At 41.8% G+C, this 22,776-nt stretch overlaps 1 protein-coding gene across 1 annotated transcript; it reads right to left on the bottom strand.

Annotated features, from left to right (window-relative positions):
• Positions 1-5,729: 5,729 nt before the first annotated feature.
• LOC128732910 (splicing factor 1) lies at positions 5,730-18,397 on the bottom strand. Its single transcript, XM_053826354.1, has 6 exons — positions 18,234-18,397; positions 17,594-18,105; positions 17,372-17,533; positions 16,834-16,909; positions 7,166-7,318; positions 5,730-7,103 (listed from the first exon to the last, which is right to left on the bottom strand). The coding sequence occupies exons 1-6, from the start codon at positions 18,332-18,334 to the stop codon at positions 5,933-5,935; spliced, it is 2,175 nt and encodes a 724-aa protein (XP_053682329.1). The 5' UTR covers positions 18,335-18,397; the 3' UTR covers positions 5,730-5,932.
• Between the last annotated feature and the right edge of the window lie 4,379 nt (positions 18,398-22,776).

The following is a 22,776-nucleotide window of genomic DNA, read 5'->3' as shown; positions in this document are numbered from 1 at the left end:
CTTTGTTACGGTAAGACAATTTTTGGAGTGATTGAATACATTCCCAGACGTGTTTTGATGTGCATGTCGCCGACTTTAAAGCATTCAGAACTGCTTGACTATCGGACATGATGCATATATTTGAATGTCTATAGTTTCTGCGCAAGCACACAGTAACACACTCTGGAATTGCTTGAATATCAGCTTGGAATACAGTTGGCCATCTACACAGAGAAATTGATATGTCTATTCCTGGGCCGGTTACTCCTGCTCCCACTTGGTTGTTCATTTTTGAACCATCTGTGTAAAAAACAGTCGAGCCTTGGCGAAGATCGGGACAACCGTCTTCCCAGGAATCACGCCTAGGCTCAAATACACGAAAAATTCGGTCAAAGTTGTATTTTTTCGCCATCCAGTCTTCATTATTGATTACCAGATGATTAATACTTATAGTCTTTAGAATATTGAGATGACCTGTAAGATCACCATCAAAGAGGTTCATAGATCTTTTGATCCTCAGAGCACTCTTTTCAGCTTCTAATTGTCTGAACTGAAGCAGTGGTAGCATATAAAGTAAAGCAGCCAATGCCTTCGACGGTGTACTTCTCATTGCACCTGTTATTGAGAGAGTGGCTAGCCTTTGAAGTCTTTCTAGCTTTTTCTGAGTAGCTTTCTCTTTTGTTTTTGGCCACCAGACCAACGAGGCATAGGTAATCCTGGGTTTCACAAAATAGCCGAATAGATCCACTGGATCATCTTCGGTTTCAGTCCCCATTGCTTACCAAAAGTTCTTTTACATATCCATAGAGCATTTGTAGCTTTGTTTACAGCTTGCTCTAGATGTGTATTCCAATTGAGTTGTCTGTCAAGAAATACTCCAAAGCATTTGACAGTGTCTGAAAGTTTCAAGAGTGTTCCTTTCAAACTTATGTACTTATGTACTGTAATGTTGAGGCCCTGCCTATCACACCATGATAAAATAAAATTCAAAGCAATTTGCATTCGGTCAGCGATGATAAAATCAAATTTCCCACGAACAATTACGACTATATCATCTGCGAAGCCAATTATTTCGAAGCCTAAGGCTGTCAACTGTTGAAGAAGATCATCAACTATTAAAGACCACAATAGAGGTGATATTACGCCTCCTTGTAACCACCCTTTCATTGCTCTAACGCTAATGGATGTACTTCCAAGTTTTGCTGATATATCTCGTTTTGATAACATTTCGCCAATCCAGTGGATAACGGATACATCGAAACCACGTTTCATCATAGCCGCAATCATTGAATCATTGATATGGGATGAGTTATCAAATGCGCCTTCTATATCTAGGAAGGCTGTTAGTGATATTTCTTTCGCTTCAAGACTCTTCTAGTTTCCTTACAACCGTATGTAATGCTGTTACTGAAGATTTTCCTTCTAGATATGCAAATTGATATTTGCTCAGAGGGTTTTTAACTAAATGTGATGATTTTATATGCTCATCAAGTATTTTTTCCATTACTTTCAGCAGAACAGACGAAAGACTTAACGGCCTAAAGGACTTTGATGAAGTCTTGTCCTTTTTATTGGCCTTCGGGATAAAAGTGACCCGCACTTGTCGCCATGCTGCTGGTATATGGCCTAGTATCAGGCTGGACTGATAAAGGTTTTTTCCATCCCTACCCGGTGATTTGAAGGGTTCAAAGGTGTCAATCGCCCATTCCACTTTGCTTCTCGTAAAAAATTTTTTGACCAAAGTGCAGGCATCATTCCTGTTTCTGTCTAGCCCAGTTATTTCATTCGCTATTTCATGAATGTCTGTCCTGGTTTCAAGAGTTACAGTTCTCAATGCCGGTGTACTTTGGTCTTCGTATGCGTTAATGACTAAGCAGGGAACATGTGCTTTCATCATTAACTCTAATGTTTCTTTAGTAGATTTAGTAAAAGAGCCATCCTCTTTTTGAAGGTACCTAACCCATTTGAATGATCTTTAGCGAGGATTTTCTGCAATCTTGCTGTTGCTGGAGTATTTTCAATGTTCTCACTTGTATGCCTCCAGTGTGTCCTCTTTGATCATGATCATCGTATTTCCTTATTATAGGCAGTGAGGGTTTGCTTGTATGCTTCCCACTGTTGTGTCCGGGTTTACTTCCCAAAATTTATCTAAGGTTTTGTTCCACCAAGGTACATCTCTATTAGTAGAGCGTTCCTTTGTAGAACAGCTTTTATGATACGCTTGTAGGATCAGGCTTGTAAGTTGCGTTGAGTTGTTTTCTAGCTCTTCATACGTTTTTGAGCAACCTTTCAAGCTATTGACTCCTACTTTGAGATTCAAATCATATTACTTCCAGTTTGTTTTCCTAGGATTTCTTATAATTTCCTTCAGTTGTTGATTAGCTTCGTTATCAAATATAATTTGCTTGTGATCGGACAGGGATTCTTCGTCCGAAATATGCCAGTTCTTTATTCTATCAGTCACCGTTGGTCTGCATAATGTCAGATCAAGAACCTCTTGTCTTATTCTATTTACGAAAGTTGGTTTGTCCCCTTTATTACATATATCGATTTCATGCGATATAAAATCTATATAAAAGGTACTCACCTCTTTGATTGGTATCTGTGCTGCTCCACACTGTATGAATCGCGTTTGCAACACATCCATGATAAATGCCTTGTAATGTCTCTTACAATAAGAGACCAGATTTACAACCTCCGGTGGAGGTACTTCTCCCATGTCTCCTGGAAAGTACGCTGATGCAATACAAATTTCAGTTGTGCCATGGGTCGTTGGCACCTCCATCATGATTGCTACGGTATCTTTTGTAATTAATTCTGTAATAGGAAAGAAATTTGCTCTTTCATTTACCAAAATTGCAGCTCTGGGCGAGAGCTGGCTCTCAGCGTAAATTAACTTACATGAATTTGTAGGGATTCCTTGTATCCTACTTTTATTAGTCCATGGCTCCTGGATCAGTGCTACATCCAGTTTACTTTCTGTGAATCTTCTCCAAAGTACATCAGTTGCCCCCTTTGCATGATGAAGATTCACGTGAACAAATTTTATATTTTTTTTACTGAATTATTTTGTTTGGGTTGCCGCGTTGTTGTGGTACACTTTGCTTCCCTACGTTAGCTCCGCGGTTGCCAATATTTGGATTAGCATGGAGATTTATTTCTCTATACTCCGGTGCTGATCCCTGATTTGCCAGTTCGACTTTTGTGGTACGAGCAGATTGCTTCGGGTTTAGCCCCGCATCTTGGACACCACTTGATCCTGGGATGTCACTGATCATTTCAGTATCACCAGTTTCTTCATGGGTCTCAATGACGCTAGGGTTACTCCTGAGCGCTGACACCCCACTTAATTGTTTTTTTTCTTCGCCTGGCTTCGTTTCTGTTAGATTTCTTTTATGAAACTTTTTTCTGATTTGTGCATTCCCGAATTTGAAGTCGAGCACAAACTCACTGCTCTTGATCGAGTTCATAGAGACTCCATCGACAGTAAAAATTAATTCCAGATGTTGATTTACGATGTTGCGTTGAAGTATTCTCCACGCATCAACCGCTAATCCATCATTCTGGCTGCTTACAAGTGTTAGAATTCTCTCATTACTGTTTTCTGCACTCCATGGGAAGAACCCAATCAGTATTTCTGGACGAGGAATATCATTCTCTTCTACTGCTACAAGTTCTGCTCCCTGCCAAGGTTTAAGGGACGGAACGATAGTTTTTAGCCAGGTTGCTGTTTCCTGGTTTTTGCAAAAGATCACTAGATAGCCCGATTTGAACGCTAACTTCCGGATCATTATCGCTTAAGTTATTTACGGATTCTTCCATTTGTTTATCGCAACGCAATCAAATGTATCCGCCTCGGGAAAACCTTTGAGCTTCTCTACTTAATTTTGGGATTTCAATTGTGATACGTCAGGTTTCTGTGATTCTGTAAAGGTAGAATAAAAGTTAAAGTCTTAAATGATTCTACCTGTAAATAGGTCGGATTTAGTTAAAGCTAGGTTGAAGCTACTCAAAATACCCTTAAAGTGTACAAACTCAGATTTTGAGTTATATATGAAAAGTTCCATTTGAATTTTCAATCATCAAATCGGATGATTTCATAAATCATGGAACTACTCAAAACCACAATTTTGAGATTAGGTAGCTGGCCTCCACGCAGCATCGTACCTCCAAGGATGACGCATTACCTGGTATGACCACGTGGAGGTGCGAAGTAGGAACTCGGGGTGACTAGAGCTATGTTGGACGCATCTTAATTGCCTTTCCCACTCCGTAGCCAAATCAACGTGAAAAATGAAGTTATATTAAAATGAGAATAAATCTTGTTACACCTAAAGTTTATTCTATATATTTTTCATATCCAAATAACGCATCACGGATAGATTTTGCGTTTCGTGAGGCATTATTTTCTCTACTAAGCGCGACCAGTCCTGGTAGAAAATCTGAGAATGACCTCCAATTTCCAATATCAATTACTCCTTCTTCATTTGATCTATCGGCAAAGATTTCAAGACACTAGATGTAAAAAAGTAAAGCCTGGGTGCTAATTCCGTTCCCGAAATTTGACCTTCTGTTTTTTATACGACTGCCTTCTAGACACTAGATGTGGCAATGAGAATTTACGTCAACTCCGGTTACGATGGCCTCTGCAGTATCTGGATGTGTTCTCAGTGTACCCAGCAGTGAACGCCAACGTGCTGTTGTAATACCAAATATATTTTCAATGTGTCTTCTCGCACGCAAAAGGTACGGTATATTGAAATACCCCTGCTGCTCAGAAAGGACTTTCCAGGATAAGACTTCATGAGGTTTGTTCTTAGTGAAAACGCTGCATCTCCAACCAGGAAATAGGGTAAAACATTCGAATATGGCAATTTTCGAAAAGAAGCAAAGTTTATCTCATTTTTGAAAACTAGTTTTCCAAATTCCGATGCCAAGAATACTCCCCTGTCACTAAAACTGCCATATGGGCCTACATCGACAGCCAAATACAATCTGCATCACAAACAGCCATAGAACACAATAGAAAATTGTTTTTTATAATTGTAAAAAAGTGACTCAGAATTCGCTGGACATTGAAATGGAATGTGTTTGCCATCTACTGTACCTGCGCAGTTTGGAAATTTTCAGTTTGAAATTTTTCACGGCTTTTGGCACTTTCAGCTTGCGACAAACAATCTTTTTGAAAGACAGTCCACAGTACCTGATATATCTTCGAAGGTAATTTCACGAATTGCCGATACACCCATCTTGAATAACCAGAACAGCACGAACTGCTTACATTAAAGTAATCAACAAACGGCATTCCGGATTAACCAGGTTTCCTGATTGAATATTTTTCCAAACGATGCTCAACTTTTGAAAGCAACAAATCAAAAGTTGTGGGAGTCAAGCGTGTTGAATTAGAAAAGTATACCGGATGTTGTTTTTTCATAATATACAATTTTTCATAGAAACCTTCCGTTTCTCTTTGAATTATTGAAGGGCGTTTCCACTATCTTCTATTAATTGTTCGCGATGTAGAAGCGAATGTTCTTTCTGAGGTTTCAACAGTTCCAAGTCAAATTTGATCTTTGCCTGGTCCTAAAGCTCTTGAATGTTTTAGGTTGGCTCCTTCGTCCTTCCTTCATTCTGTGATCGCTTCTCCTACCGTCGCTCCAGCAGGTTGTAATGACTGAAAGTAAAGTGCTAAAAGTTAGGTAAAGATTGGTAAATTTCGGCATGTAATATAAACCCTTAATTTTCCGCTATCATCACTGGAACTGAGCGCAGGAAACTACAATGTTTATTCGGAAATTTCTGATTAGATTGCAGAAAAAGAAAAGAAGCGGTACCTAAAACTAAATCTTTTGTTTGTTTGTTTGGTCATCGGTCGAAAACCAGTATTCTATGTCCTTGTAATTGTGTAATTGCAATAAAATAAACAAGATTGCCTCTTCTCCACCGGCACCGCTTAGGACGACGGTGGGGGTGGAGGAGGCGGTGCACTCAGCAGGTGTGCCGGTGGCATTCCCGGTGGCATCGGCGGGGGTTGAATAAAGCTGGAGCCATTACCGCCGTTGGGCGGCCAAGTACCGGGTGGCATTAGCGGCGGAGGAGCCGACCCATTGCTACCGCCCCAAGCACCGACAGGGCCAGTACCGGGAGCGAGGGGTTGCTGCGGTACACCCGGCGGAGGCGGAGGATAGCTCGAAGGGAACCGTGGCAGGGGAGCCGTTCCCGGTGGCAGCAGTTCGGGGCTTCCGGGTGGAGGCGGCTGTTGACCCCACGACATGAGGGGGGTAATTCCCGGCGGGGGAGGAGGCGGCGCCGGGAGGGCTGCCATCGCAGCAGGGTTCCACTGGGGGGCATGAGGCATAGCACCGGAGGTTGTTGGTACGGGTGGTGCGGCTGCAGGATGCTGCGGTGGAAGGTGTGGCGTTTGCATCAGGGGTCGTGGAGCTTGCCGGGGTTCGAAGAGTCCGTACGATGGTCTGCTGGGAGCGGAGGTTTGATGAGTGGTTTCCGGAGGAGGACCCTCCCCAAGCTCGGCCATCAAGCTCATGTACTCTTCATCGATTTTGGTTTGAGTGTTGCTAGCGGGTGGACCACCCGCTCCCGGGCGTTTGCTGCGGCAATCCTTTGCGATGTGGCCGGCTCCGCCGCACGATGAACAAACAATGTTATTCGTAATGTTGGGTTTATCCGGACACAGCCAGCTTTTGTGCTCGTTGGAACCGCAGTTCGTACAACGGGGCCCGTCTGTCTCACGCAGGGTTCCGTTAAGCTGGGCCAGCTCGCGCAGCTGCATCCTACGTAGATCGTTGTGACCTTCCGGCACTTCGATGCCCTGTCGAATAACATCCTTGATGCGATCGACGGCTTTCTTCACCGATTCCGGATTGCTTGCCGTGATAAATGCGTGCAGCGGCTCGTCCTCGCCGGGCAGAGGCTGCCCATCCTTACGGCCAACTTTACCCTCCTTTACGGAACCTTTGCCGCGAATAATGATCTTCGCACCGGTGTCCTTCTCCATCGCTTTCAGCGTGTTACCACGCGGACCAATCAGCAGTCCAACGAAGTTAATGTCCGGGTGTTCTTCCTGGGGAATGAGAACCTTATCGCTGACGCGAATCACCGGTGGTCTGTTGAAAAATAGGGGAATCATTAGATAGGATGCTAGGACAGGTCAAATAACCGAACTCACTTGTAGTCCGACGGTGGCTTGAAGTCCGGATTCATACACTGCATTCGCTGGATAAGCTGATGGCGCTGTTCTTCCAGCTTCTTCCGGGTACGGAACTCACGTGTGTTTAACCTCTTGCCGTCGATGCTGTAGATCGGTTCCGGAGACGGTGACCTGCAACGATGAAGCAAGAAAAGAAAAACCAAACGGCAAAAAAACCTCATTAAAACCTTTAGTCTACCGAAAAACAACGATCGGACAAAATAAGAATTCTATTTTCTTGTATCATCTAATTGATTAGCAATCTGATTATTATTATTCTGATTATTGGCTGGTAAAAAGGGGGAATTCATTAGAGCTTTTAAAAAGAAAAATCCTTTTAGTAATTATGTACATCATCATCATCATCATCATTCAAAGAGCCCTGTTGAACGAACAACAATTTTCGATTAAAACAATCCTACATTGCGCTAAAGTTCCGCTAAATGAAGCAAATTACGTCTTTAGCTGTAAAAGAGGCTGTAAAACAAAGTTTGCATTATTCGTAATTTCTCGTGCGAACCCGCAGCTGGGAAGAGAGAAAAAGAACCATTAATCATCGCTGATATCTTTGTTGTTGTTGTTTGTTGTTTGGGGTCTCTCGGGGTTAACAAAACAAAATACGAGTGATAACTTGCGCGAGTGCGTTGACGACGACGACGATTGCCGCTCGCTAGCTGATCGTTTCCTCGTTCGCTCGCTCGCTCGCTTGCTCTTGTGTGTGTGCCTGTATATGCCCTGTATCTGTATCTTACTCCCTCCTCAGTCCCTGTCTTTCTCTCATTCAGCCGTGTGTACCATACCGAGAGAGGTCCTACTTTCACTATCACAGTCAGCAGTGCGCTGGGAACAACCGTCAGACCGGGACCCCACCAGGAGCCACAGCGCCTAACAAAAGTCAACGAATTAGTCAACTGCCTCTGTGCTAAATGGGCTGCATAACGGTATGATTAATGTAAAAAGATTACTCTGGCTGGGTGGGAAGGGGGTTGTTTTTCCTTTCAGATTGAGACCACAGGTCGATCGACCTGTTTTACCCAAGTTTTTCTCTTTCTAAACGCTAGAAGCAAATGGTAATGATTAGTTTTTCTTTCTTCAGCCTTCAGTTGCCGATGTCGGCGATGATCGCAGTCTTTTTTTTGGTCATTACTGACTGGTTGGTGGCAACGCAACAGGATCTCTCCCGGTCTCTGTTTGCGTATCCGTGGAAAACGCTTCAAAAGAAGAATATATTAGTTTCGGTTGAAAACGGATTTTCTTGATGAATTTTCTATTCAGCGGCGTTCGTACCCAAAACCCTTAGAAGCACCTTAATATGATGCTTGATAAAACTTCAAATCAAGACACAATACGACTACGTATTTAGACACAAAGAAAACAACCAGTCATCAATCTTTTATTTTTTTCTGAAAATTTTTAAGATCCATTGCTAATGTTCTTTGAGGTTGGAATGAGTGAAAACTGAAAACTCGATTCCAGTTAATTACTTTGTTTAATTCACCTAACAGATTTTGCACAAGATTTCAAGCTTGTTCATTTTTACTCACCAAAATTAACAAAACAACAAAATTTTGTACAACATTTTTACGAATAAGCCTAATAGGTTTTTTTTCAATTGTTTGAATAATTTGATGCTGAGGTTCACCATGACGCTACGCAATGTCATCTCTTTCAAGGTCATATCTATACATTTGCTTACTTCTAACTTAATGTGAAATACAACAGACTCATGTAACCCAAAAGTGTCAAGAAAAACGAAACGATCTTTTGTTTCTGGTTTCAACAGATGATAATGCGATTACAAAACAATTCTCTGTAAACTATTTTCCAACTTCTTCTCAAAAAATCATTCGAAACGGATCGAAGGGGGTTCTAACGTTGTGGTCACCAAGTCTGCATTTATCCATGCAAAAATGCCGGAATGAAAAACGAACACCCTATCGGACTTGTTTCGGACTTGGTGGTTTCCCGTGCCACATCGATGTGAACAGGGTTCGTCTTTAGGAAAACTTTCAAAGTTTGGTCTTCCGATCCTTTCCCATTCAACCCTATTTGCTTGTGAAGTGAGGGAAACATAAGTATGCATGCGATAAATTTGCAAGGAAAAGTCCTAGAGATTCCCGGCCTACTGCAAAAACGTGTGTTTTGACTGCGCCAATAATTGCCTAGAATAATGTATTGTTGTAAAATGCATGTAGTTTTTAAAGAATTTGCAATGAAAATGTACTATAACTCTGCACCAGATGGAGAAACAAATTCCATTTCTTCAGTAAAATTGCTTGCTTTTTCACTTTCTACAATTTTGTCGAAGAAAAAATGTCTATAATTCCTCGCGCAATGTTTGTTTTTTTTTTGTGTTTTATCATAGTAAGCCATGACTAACTTTTGGTACCATCAGACTGGGGGAGCTAAGTGCTGAGTGAGATGCTAAGTAACCCCCCTGAAGTAATGATTGAACAGCTTAAGCGATGGACTGAGCATTTTGAAAAACTCTTTCAAGTTTCAAACGTCAGAAACCAACAAAACCAGCAGCGTATGACGCCAACAGTTCATCAACTCGGAGGCACCATCGCTGGATGAAATTGAAGCAGCCATCAAGAGTATGAAATCCAATAGAGCGCCAGGGATAGACTGTATTTCAACCGAGATGCTCAAATCTGACCCATCTTTGTCAGCCCAGATGATGCATCAGCTTTTCAGCAATATATGGGAAACCGTAACATTTCCGGTGGACTGGATGTAGGGCATATTGGTCAAAGTCCCTAAAAAAGAAGACCTAACTGAAAAGCGGCAACTGGTGTTGCTCTGTATTACTCTCAAAGTGCTCTGTAAGTTTCTTCTTAATAGGATTCAGGAGAAGATTGAGGCTACACTCCGGCGACAGCAAGCCGGATTCCGTGCTCAGGCGTAGAGGAGTTCCAGATAAGCTAGTCCATCTCATCGAGGCTCAGTACGAGGCGTTCTCGTGCAAGGTTTTGCACAACGGCGTCTTGTCCGACCCCATAAGCGTTACTGCTGGCGTGAGACAGGGCTGCATTTTATCACCGCTTCTGTTTCTCATCGTTAGGGATGAGATATTAGTTGGAGCAATTGACAGTAGATCAATTGAGGATTGCCTTAAAATCCTCTAACGATGGAGCAGCTAAATGACCTCGACCTAGCCGACGACATCGTCTTGCTCGCACAACGCCGAAACGATATGCAGAGCAAGTTACGGAGATGACCTCTCCGAAAGCTCCCAAGCAGCAGGTCTTACGGTCAATGTAGCAAAAACTGAGTCAATGGTAGTAAGTGAACACTGACAATTCCAACTTCACAGTAGCGGAACAACAAGTTGAGCAGGTAGACGCCTTTCAATGTCTTGGTAGCCAGACAACGTCCGACACCGGTACCAAGACTTGGCTTATGAGTTTCTAGTATCTCACGATTTTCTATGGCAATATAGTTATATTATCATCACATAGACTTTTGGAGGTTAAAAAGATTCCTTGCATCTAAGTAATTTACCATCGATTCCGGGCGCTAAGAGAGTAACGCGGCAAATAATAATACTAGAGAAATAACCGATACTGACAGCTTGTTGCAGTAGTTGCGAGTAGTTCCCACTCGCGGTCATTGATTTAGAGATTTCAGCTTCTATGAACTAGTTCGGGATTTGCAGTTTTACCCGCTTCGTTTTGATCTGTAATCTTTACGACAGCAACGGTATGGCATTATCCAACAAAGGAGATAGAGCCCATATTTGTAAGCTTACGACATGTCCATTGCCAGGGTAGGGTTAGCCGGTAGACAGTAGGGTTAGCCGCGGGCTGGGTGACGAGACGGTTTAGCGTATACCAGCAAATAAACAAAAACGATCCTATTTAACGACTTCACGGTGTCCAAGAACATGGCGCTACGTAGTACCTTCTTTCAGTATAACCCTCGCCATCGAAACCATACCAAATCATAAATCGCCCACGTTTTGATAGCAAACTCGTTATTTGCTGAGCTTTTTAGCGGTCGACCAAGTAATACCAAAAGTAGACCAGTCAAGCAAAGTGACGTACGACGTGACTGACATAATAAAACCTATAGGATTCATTGGACCCTATTCTGTAAGTCACGTCGAGTGTCACTTTTTGTATTATGTAAGTCACATGCGACACGATTTTTCCGAGTAACTCGACTGAGTCAACGGCTAAAAAGCTGCTGACTGTCAACTGTCAGCAAGTGACGTTTGAGTTTGCTTTGTTTTGGTTAATCATCGAGTCGCTCTGCTGCCCGTTCTTCCCGCACTCGACACTCGACAGTGACCGAGTTGAATCGAGTTGCTCGGCGTGAGTTACAAAATACGGCCCAACTTTGATATCCCAGTTCCCGTAGCAGCTGCCAACCAAATAACCCATATTCAATTCATAACTGTTTAACGAAATGTATATTGGTCCTGAAAACGACCGCTTTATTTTTTTTTTGCTGTTCCTCCCAATCCAGCGCCGTCCTCGATGAAGTAAAATGCTTTAGTCTGGCGATTACGTCTTCAACTTATACTTGATACATTTCGCGATATACTCAATAACTGCGAGGACACGTCGATTAACTATTTTCAGCGGTCATGGCTTCATGCCTGTAAAGGACCAGTGGATGGATCGGAATTCTAAGCAACGGTAGTTTTATGCTCTACACTACACAACTGATCGCTAAACGTTGCGGCTTATAGGGTGGTTCTATGTTACGATTGTCCCGTGATATTTTTTTGTAAACAAGTAGGGCATTGGGTTAAAAGGCCACTGCGGCAGTTTTAATGATCGTCTTTTGTGGCATTGTCCCATGATACATGGCTTCCTCGAAAACTTGAAGCTGTTCCCCATTCAGCTTCACTTCACTGGAGATGTCCGTTAATTGTTCGATTAATTCCATTAATCGAACAAAAAAAAATATTCGAATGATTCCTAACTGAATACTACTACTACTAGGCAGTCTGATAAGTATCTGAAAATTCAAAGAGATGGCATTAGTATTCACTAATGTGAAACATTTTTGTCGAGCTTGATCCTTCAAATGACGCCTGTCAAAACTTCAGCCATTTATGTTTACGCATTTACAAGTTACAGCACTGAGAATCGACTAACCTCCGAGTTTTTTTTTTAATATGGAAATGTCTGAGTTTCGAGTTTTGATCAAACACTACTATCTATACGCAAGAAAACGATATCGGTAGTATTTATACTAACAAAAGTTTCGAAGATACTACACTGCTTATAAGAGACTAAGAAAAAATTTGTACCTTTCGCCCTTTTGGACCACAGTGGCACACAAGTGCTTAAGTTCCATCTACATCCTAGACTTCGATATTGTTACATTGTTCGTCCACCGGCAAAACAATGGGCTTAACCGCGAGCTCTGAATTTTCTACTTCGGTGATGTGACGGTTAAACGGTCCGGTTTAACGACTTCGCGGTCCCCAAAAACATAGCCTTACCTAGTACCTTCTTCCAGCATACTACCGTGAATCGCATAACAGTTCTATTTATATAGGAAACTCCATTAAAAAATGGGACTGATATGTGATTCACGGCAGTATAACTCTCGCATGCCCAGACAAAAACAAAAATTGAGACACCCAACCTGTCAGAAGGCAAAAGGCCGTGAGTACAGAGTTCCCACGCCACATTTGTTCGTTGACTTCAAAGCCGCATATGATACCATCGACCGGAAAGAGCTATGGAAAATCATGGACGAGAACAGCTTCCTCAGGAAGCTCAACAAACTGATTAAATCTACGATGGATGGTACACAGTGCTGTGTTCGGATTTCGGGTGGATTGTCAAGTTCATTCGAATCACACAGAGGGCTTCGTCAAGGTGATGGTCTTTCATGCCTGCTGTTCAACACAGCGCTACAAGGTGTTATGAACCGAGCGGATATCAACACGCGGGGCGCGAAATTCAACAAATCTAGTCAATTCGTCAGCTTTGCTGATGACATGGATATTATCGGCAGAACATCTGTGGCAGTGGTTGAACAATACATCAGTCTAAAGCACGAAGCAGAAAAGATTGGGTTAAAGGTAAATACGTCTAAAACAAAGTACATGCTGGCCAGCGGAACCGAGGCCGAACGACACCGCTGTTTGAGTTTGAGGTAGTCGACGAATTTGTCTACCTTGGCTCACTGGTAACGGCGGACAATGATACCAGCCGTGAGATTCGGAGGCGTATTATCAGCAGAAGTCGTGCTTACTATGGGCTTCACAAGCAATTACGGTCGAGCAGACTAAGTTCCCGTACAAAGTGCACCCTATAAAAGACGCTTATTAGACCGGCATGAAACATGGACAATGCTCGAGGAGGACCTGCGAGTGCTCGGAGTTTTCGAACGACGAGTGCTAAGAACGATCTTCGGCGGCGTACAGGAGAACGAAGTATGGAGGCGGAGGATGAACGTGAAACATGAACTCGCACAGCTCTATGCCGAAACCAGTATCCAGAAGGTGGCTAAAGCTGGACGGATGCGATGGGCAGAGCATGTTGCAAGAATGCCGGACAATTACCCTGGTGTTCGCCTCAAATCCGGTAGGAACAAAACGACCAGGAGCGCAGCGAGCAAGATGGTAAGACCAGGTGGAGAGTACTCGGTGTCCGAGGAATTGGAGAGCGGTAGTCCTCAACCGAGTTACCTGGAGAAACTTTGTTCAACAGGCTTTGTCTTAGGACGGCAAGCCACCTAAGTAAGTAAGTAACCTGTCAGAAGAATGTTTTGACCTGCAAAAACGAACTAATCACAGGATGGCGAATCTATTAATTAGTTATCACAAAAATACAAAACAAAAAGGTTGAAATCTCTAGACTTTCGGGTCCAACTGGATTTAAAATCAAAGTTAAAATTGGACTTAACATAGAGTATTTAATTAGAGTTGAATTTGGACTTATTAGCGCTTAAAGCTTTACTTCAAATTGAACATTTGGAAATTGGACCTAAATTTGGTGTAATATGGACTGGAAGTTTTACTTGGAATTGAACATCGAATTGGATTTAAAAAAGAATTTAAAGTTTTTATTTGAAATCAGAATTGAATTTGATGTGGAACTGGAATTAAAATTAGAGATGCAATGGCACTTGTCACTGAAAACGAAATAGGACTTAAATTTTGACTTGAAATTGTACTTCAAACCGGGCATGGAAATCAGGCACGAAGTTTTACTTGAAATTAAAATTTCTGTTTCTCTTTTCTGTTGCTCTTTTTCCTTTTCCCAGTCCCGTTTTTTCCTTTTTCGGTTTTTGCTCTCGCTTACTATTCGTTGTTTCACTTTTTCTCTCGTTTATTTCAGTCCCGTGCTATCTGTTCCGGATTTCTTCATTGGCTGTTTTATTTTTACCTTTTTTCAGTTCTATTTGTCTTCATATTTTTCGCTCTTTTTCAGTCCTGTCTCCTCTTTATTGTGGCTTTTAGTGCAAATATCTAAAGACTCCAATGTTTCATTACCGAAAACTCTTAATCTGCGCTGCATTAACGCCCTACACTCGCGCAGTAGATGTGCTGATGTTCTGATGTTTCAGTGTCGTATCCGCAGCAGTGGTTCACGTAGGATGCCCATCGTCGTGAGATGACATTTACTCGGGCAGTGTCCTGTAAGCAATCCTGTCATTATGCTTAATCCTTTTTTATTTGGGCAAATCAGCTTCAGGCTTTTCTTACCGCAAGGTCTAATAAACTTGCTTGATAGCCGTAATCCAGGAGCGGCAAGCCAATTTTCCATTATTATAGTATTTACAGTATAACCTTTATAGAATATAGGCTATCACCTAATCTTTTAGTTCCATTTTCATGGCACTTGGTAAGACCCCGCCAAATGGCCCTGGACCAATAAAGTTACCCTGGATGACCTTTTTCGTGTATCAGCTTTCTCATGACATGTGGGTGAACTTAGAGCATTCAGTGCTGCCTGGCTGAGGCTGAGAAAATGCAGATATTTCCGCTTGCAACACTGTCAACCAGTGTCCCATAGCTATTGATCAGTTTATGCCTGGTCCAGTAATACCAGCTTCAGGACAACGGTCCATTTTTAAGCCGTCGGTATAAAAAATTACTGCGCCTTTTTTTCCAACACAATAGCGGTGTGTAGCCTTTACAAGATTGGTTCACCTTTTCATAGAACTTCCGCGTATCATTGGCTCAGAATAATGATTTTTCTAACGCTTTTAACTCCTCAAGGTCAACTGGGTTTCTTGCTCGTCGGTATTTAGCCAATCTGGTTGCAAAAACACTATACTTCTTTCAACAATATTGTAGATAATAATTAACTCTACAATTGCCCTATACACCACATTTTCGAATTCTTTTTCGCTGAGGCGCTGCAGTCAAAAGAGTATAAAAAGACCTACAACCGGATGATAGGAGAGCTGCCGGTTCATTTATATAGAGAGAAAATAGCAGTGGCCGAAGGGTGCTTCTCTGCGGTACGCCAGAAATGTTGCAGGATGCGTTAGAATACTCGAACCTGATCGTCACACTAAACCCACTGTATGTTAGATACGTGTTTAGCCATTTTCTCAAGCCTTTCAAGGAAGACACCGTGATCAACTCGATTAAACGCAGCCTTTAAGTTCGTATACACTGCGACAAATTGCACTCCTTCGTTCATACTTTGCAAAAGCTGAACATTTTGGGAAACTCCGTGCGGATCTAAGGACATGTAGTCAGAAAGCGAGAGATCCAGTAGCTAGCAAATGGTTCCGTCTTCCGAAGGCAGTTTTGACAATATCGTCAGTTAGAAAAAGGACTTTGAAGTTAATTATTTTGTTGAGAAGTGCTTTTAACAGCAGAAACGACTTTTTCTGCGGAGACAGGACGCTTGAAACATCGAGAGCGGGGTGTTCAGCTGCGGATCAAGCTTAAAACTGAAAAAGGTGAAATGAATTCAGCTAAAGAGTTCAATTCACAAGTTCCACGAGTCGAATTTATACATACTCAGGAAAACACGTGTTGAACGGTGGTGTGAAAATTGAGGACAGTTCTCAACAGTTACTGTCTGTTTGTTATTCAGAGGTAACGGTTGCTTGGTTACCTTCCACGTGTTGAATCGACAACTGTTTATGTATGTCGACTTTTCTGGGCATGCCTACTACGGTTGAACACTTGAATTATTTTTTTCCCTCGAGCTATTTCCAAAAACCAGAGAATGCTAGCTACTTTAATCCATAGAATTATAATACATTTCCTTTGTGAAATGGCATGGCATTGTGTACAAAGAGTCGCAACGACGGGTGCAATTGCTTTGCAATCCGTTCCTTGTAAAAACAAACCACTGTCGATAAACATTGCTTTTCAGAGCTACTTTCAAGTGTTCAAATTTACTGGTCAAGAGTAATTTGAGACCGAATCTGCTATCAGATCACTACTCTGCTACAGTTTCAAACATCAATAACGTTTTGCAATAAGGACAAACGGTAAGAAATTCGCTAAAAACAAATTCAAACAGATTATTTTGGTTTCCCAGTTTCAAACAGCTCATTCCTGTCTTCTTTTTCTGATAGATCAGGTAGGAAACCCTGCTCACTGCTAACGCAAAATCTATCCACTCTGAAATGCTCATCAACAAACACATCATTCAGTTGTTGCAAAATTACTAGCATGTAAACGTAACGATAATAGAAAACAAATGTCAAACCTTTCGTCCGGGTTCTGCGGTATCATCAGGTCTCCAGTGCGCAACTTCCGGCTGATTTCCTCGATCTGCAGTTGAACTGTCGACACCGATCAATGGAAAAGAAGAGCAAAAAAAGATTAAATCGAGGGTAAACCCCCGATGTTAGATTATTACTGAATTTTACGGCTCAGTACAATACAATTTGACGATAAAACAACGAACAAAGGCTGAAACAGAGAAGATGGTTTTGTGTGTTCGATTCGACGATTCTGGGTCGGGTACTTACGACAACGACACATGCTTTGCTAGTGGGGCACTTTCCTGCCAATCAAAGGGACCTAAATGGTGTTCCTAAAGAAATTGGGTATCAGTGTTCACGATTATCACAGTTGAATGAGAAAACTAGTGTCAACTTTTCTTCTCGGTTTGAGCTTAAAATTCAAATCCTCCGTTTGGTTGAACCTAGAAAGTGACGCGCTGGCATTGAGGATCCACGTTGCTCCCAAAGACCTACGCTGAAACGAAAAAGAAAACCGACAAACTCAACTTTTCCACTCACCTAGGTATGCTTCCTGTTGGTCTTGGCTCATCCCAGCTGGCAAAATTGTTGGCATGCCGGGAATGAATGTCTTGTCATGATCACCGCCAGCCCAGCGGGATTTCTTCTTACGGCGACGGGCATCTGCTTCGCTGCCGCTATTGTTACCACTTCCACCTGGATCTAAAACCCGTGTTGAATGTTTACACATTTAAACTTAAATAAATTGATAACGAAACTTACCTCGTCCAAGATCCGACGACTGACTGTTCTCATTGTGCGCCTCTAGCAGGGCCTTCTGGGCCTGAATTTGCTGCTGCTGTTGCTGTATCTGCTGCTGCTGACTGTAGCTGGTCAGCAGTTCGGCAAAATTCTTTGCATTAGCCGCGGTCGACATCATCGATTCGATTACACTTTGGGTAAACTCCAGTCCCTTATAGTCGTAGGCGCTTTCCTTATCGCGGCTCTCTTCGCGATTCCGATTGGATTCGCGCTCCGAGGCTCGACTACCGCCTCGGTCATATCGATCACGGTCACGGTCACGCTCACGGGAGCGTCTGTTGCGGTCACGGCTACGTGACCGGCTGCGACGACGTCTGTCGCGCGATTTACTGCGACGTCGATGATCGCGTTCCCGGTCTCGGTCCCTGTCCCGATCTCGGTCACGATCCCTATCCCGGTCGCGGTCACGATCACGATCACGCTCACGGTCGCGTTCACGATCCCTATCCCGATGTTTGCTACGAGAGCGGGACCTGCAAAACGAAAAAATACAACATAAACATATAAATTCTAACCTATAAATTACGAATAATGGAAACAATGCTGTTTAAAATTGGCAACACTGCGTTTTATTCATCCGCATCGGAACGTCGAAACTTACCTCCGGCGATCACGGTCCTTGTCACGGGATTTACCGTGCGAATGGCTCGATTCTCCATCGCGGTCCCGATCACGGTCCTTATCTTTATGTTTAGAAGTCATTTTTTGCTGATTTGGATACAGATTTCTGCCGAAATTCACCGATTTTCACGAACCCACACGCAAGCTGATGACGCACCTTTGAAGCAGGAAAATTTTTGACAGTTCGCTTTGTGCTGCTCTGGTACTGCACGATACCGGTTGTTTGCCTTATCGGCCAAACGATAAATATACGTGCTTGTGTCGGAAATCACAAACAAACTTTGAATAAATATTTAATTAAATATTTAAATGAATATGTATTTATTTAACAGGAATTTCAAATATCAATGAAGTATTTATAAACTAATTTATATGAGTTTGTGCCAGCTTATGATGGTGATCAGATTGTTTCTGGATAAATGCGAGACATATGGAACGGCTTATTTGCTAAACAGAGGTATTACAGTGCTTTACCCACTTTACCTACATGGCTTTTCCACGGCTCTACCTGTAAAATTAGGAGTTTATGGAGTTTATACGAGCATTTATTTGAATTAAATATGTTTACAGATACTGACCTGCCACTCGTTCTGCCATATCGATCAGGTAAAGTTAAAGGCGTGCTCAGGCTGGGCCACTGGAACAACCCAACCAACATTTTTGATTAAGAATAGCTTATTCAACTATTGTTTAGCTAAAACCAACGGAACAAGCGCTTGATAAGCATGCTATACAACAAAATTGCTTCTTGGGAATTATTCGTCAAGGAGTATTTAGAAAAGTACGCATAGCAATTTAGTAAGTAGGTAGACAAAACTTTCTTGTAAAATTTCAAGTTCAATTAGCGCGCACGGCGCTCATCAGCACATAAACAACAAAAGAGAAAAGTCATTTCAAGTTTAATTTCCATTTGAATTCCAATTTCAAGCCGGATTTAATGTTCGATGTCAAACAGAAATTCAAATGCTATTACAATGCCAATTTCATTTTTGGTCTGATATAAACCTAAGTAATAACGATAGCTGAAATGCAAGAGCAATTGCTGTTTGCAGGTTGGTTTATGGTGATGAAAGCTGCATAAAGCAAACTTGGTTCCAATTTTATGCTAATTACAAGTTCAATTTTAAGTATAATTTTAAGCTTAATTCTAAGTTCAAGTTCAGTTCCCATTTCAAGGTCAATTTGAGGCTAATATCTAGTCCAAAAGAGTAAATAGCTCGCACTTGTGTGTGGTTTAATTTTCCCACATGCGCGATCTCGTTCTAACGAACAGCCTGTCATGAGCATAGTTGTACTAATTGTAGCTAATTCTGAAAACCGCGGCTAACACGCTGGCAGACGAACTGCGTTCACGTGCAGTACCTTGTAAGTCGCAAGGGCCTGCATAGTGTCGTCGTCCCGCCAGTAAACACAAAGTTAGATTAAACTTCTCGGTCGGTGGTTTCTACAGTAGGTGTAGGAAGAGGCCCAACCCATGCCGCTACATTAATAAGGGGGGTTGTGCAGACTTCTTTTGTCCAGCGCCTCTGTGGTTCATAGGTACACGGGTACCAGCGAGCCACATGCCCTGGCGGGTGTTGTGGGTTCGAATCCGATTATAATCTCAGATTATATTATTGGTTCGACCCATGCACCTTCCAGCATTGGACAAAAGGTAGGAGTCACAACGACAATTTGTTAAGCGTAGCTAACTATTAACCACCACCCCCCCTTCCTTTCCACTCTTTCCCCTCCGTTCCCAAAAAATCCTTCTTCATTACTTTCCCTTACCGTCCCTTCATCAATTGTAGAACCATCGTTTCAAAAAAGTTATTTTGACGTAGGACTACGTCTAAAGGCAAGTTTTGAGATAGGGTGTCATTCCAAAAAATCGAAAAATGCGAGTGTCACGAAAAATGATAGGTTTTGAGCGCTAATAGCTCAGCGGTTTTCCGATCGATTTTCAATATTCTTACACCAATCGATCGGAAAATCTTCTAAGAATTGACCTAAATGAAGAAAAGTATGGATTCTTGATGTTGAACTATCGAAAAATTGAAAATAAATAACCTATGTTTTACCAGAATTCTCGCTTCGTGATTGGTTGTTGGAAATGACGTCATCAAAGTAGAAACGCGTTTTCACGCTTCGACTTATAATTCAGTCGATTTTCAATAGATTTCCAAGATATGTACACCAATTGATCGGAAAATCGATTGAAAACATTGAAAACACAGAAAACTATCAATTTTCAATGCGCGTCATTGAAAAATTGAATTATTTTCATATTTTTGTCTTCCCTCGTCAGTGCTTCCCTAGTACGGATGCCAGAAATATATACGATATAAGTTATGGGTTAAGCTTCCTTATGATTGTATTTAATTTACGCCCTATAGAATCCGATCGAAAATTGTTGAGCTTCAGCTGTTGCTGCTTCCCACGGATAACGCAACGAAGGCATGCAATTTCACCAAGCAAGGTGTTGGAGCTGGAGCACTCGTTTCGCTGCCATGAAGGAATATCTGGCTGCTGAAGTTCTGGAAGTGGCAGGAAATATCGCGAACGTCTTACGGCAAGTTTTGAGATAGGGTGTCATTCCAAAAAATCGAAAAATGCGAGCGTCACGAAAAATGAAAGGTTTTGAGCGCTAATAGCTCAGCGGTTTTCCTATCGATTATTCTTACACCAATCGATTGGAAAATCTTCTAAGAATTGACCCAAATGAAGAAAAGTATGGATTCTTGATGTTAAACTATTGAAAAATTGAAAATATTGAACCTATGTTTTACCAGAATTCTCGCTTCGTGATTGGTTGGAAGATTCTTTGCGATGATCTAAACCTATACCAATTTGATATCTGTGCTTGGGAAATAAGCCAAAACAAGTGACCAAGTTTCCTCATTTCAATAAGATTTCTTAACACCGCGGTTAAACCTAGACCATTTTGATGTCCTTGCTTGGGAAGTACGCCAGAGAGAGTAACAAAGCCCCTCGTGCCAACAGATTTCTTACGAACGCGATTAAACCTAGTCCAATTTGATGTCTGTGTTAGGGAAGTGTGCCAGAAAAAATGGCACAAGTTCGCTGTCCCAACAGATCGCAAATTCTTTACTGCGAGACGATTAAACCTCGGCGAACTTGATATCTGTGTTGGAAAAATGTGCTACAGCTGTAGTGTTCGGTTAGAATATGACTCTGTATGAATACGCATGCTTGCCGTTTCATTAGAAGTGTAATGAAAAGATGTGCTGTTGATAAAATAGGATTGAATTCATAAAATCCCTTCAACGTGGGGAACCATGGGTAATAAAAACAATCTTTAATTTCTGTAAGGTAGCAGGAAAGCAATAGTTTGTGTCCTTGATTTTGTTAAATTGTTTTCAAATGCACAATCTTTTGAGAATTGAACGTATGCAATGTTACTATTTTGATAAATGTTACATACAACGCATGTAGCATGTATATATGTTGCATATAGCATGTATACATGAAGAATCGAATGATTACAAGCATGAATACATGCTACTATCACTACAAAGAGACTTACGTAGTCCTGCGTCACCTATATATGCGGTCGTGTCTTGTACACAACCCCTCTGATTTTTTTAATTTGTGCTATTGTCTGTCAACTCATATCAAAGCTTTCGACGTATTTTCACCAAAGCATTTATTAGTTGCTACAGCAACTGACGTATTGTTTACCCAATCCATCGCACTTAAAATAAAGGGAAACATTTATCAAAACTAGCTATACTTGACTGATTTAATTTAAATCCTTGGTTTTGATTACGAATTTGAACAATGAACGAGCCATTGGCATACAGGCCGTGATTTTAGCGGCCGCCATCTCCGAGATCAATGAATCAAAACCAAACGTACCACCTCCGGCGGCCCTCGATGAAGTGGTAAAAGTTTTCTGGTACTGGAATGAAAAGTCCACTGCTAGTACCACCGCGGTGGGGTCATGCTGCGTGTAACGATGAAATGGTACAATCCAATCCAGAAAAACACTAAATACGATGCCTATTTGCCATACTTATCAAAAAATAACAGAAAAAATTGAATTGCGATTTGATTTCTGTTTTCAATGGTTAGCCGTGTTCAACAAATAACATTAAAATTAAAATTAGTGTACAAACAAAATTAATGTAGAACCAAGCATACAACTACAGAATACAAAGAAATCAAAATTCGGAAATAATAACTTATTGTCGTATTCCCACTAATGAGTTTCAGCAACACTGAAAGCGTTACCGCGTTATATTTTCCAGTCAACGGCTGCTCGTCCCTTTCAGCCAATCAGAATTTGGGTCAACGCCGCGGTTGACACTTGGCACGTCCTGTCCTAGGCTACAGTAACTAACATTAGAGTTGCCAGTATTTCGAATATGTAGAATATGACAAGAATATATTTGGCAACGCGGGTGTCGAGCAATTGGTGCACCCTAAGAGAGATGTCGCTTGTGTCTTATTTAAAAGCTTACACACCATTTGCGTGATATTTTATATGAACATAATTGTCTGTTCTCTATGTTATGGCGCTA

The sequence above is a fragment of the Sabethes cyaneus genome, chromosome 1 (assembly GCF_943734655.1).
Source record: "Sabethes cyaneus chromosome 1, idSabCyanKW18_F2, whole genome shotgun sequence".
Classification (NCBI taxonomy): domain Eukaryota; kingdom Metazoa; phylum Arthropoda; class Insecta; order Diptera; family Culicidae; genus Sabethes; species Sabethes cyaneus.
Note: the sequence above shows the minus strand (reverse complement) of the source record. Positions and strands in the feature narration are given on the sequence as shown.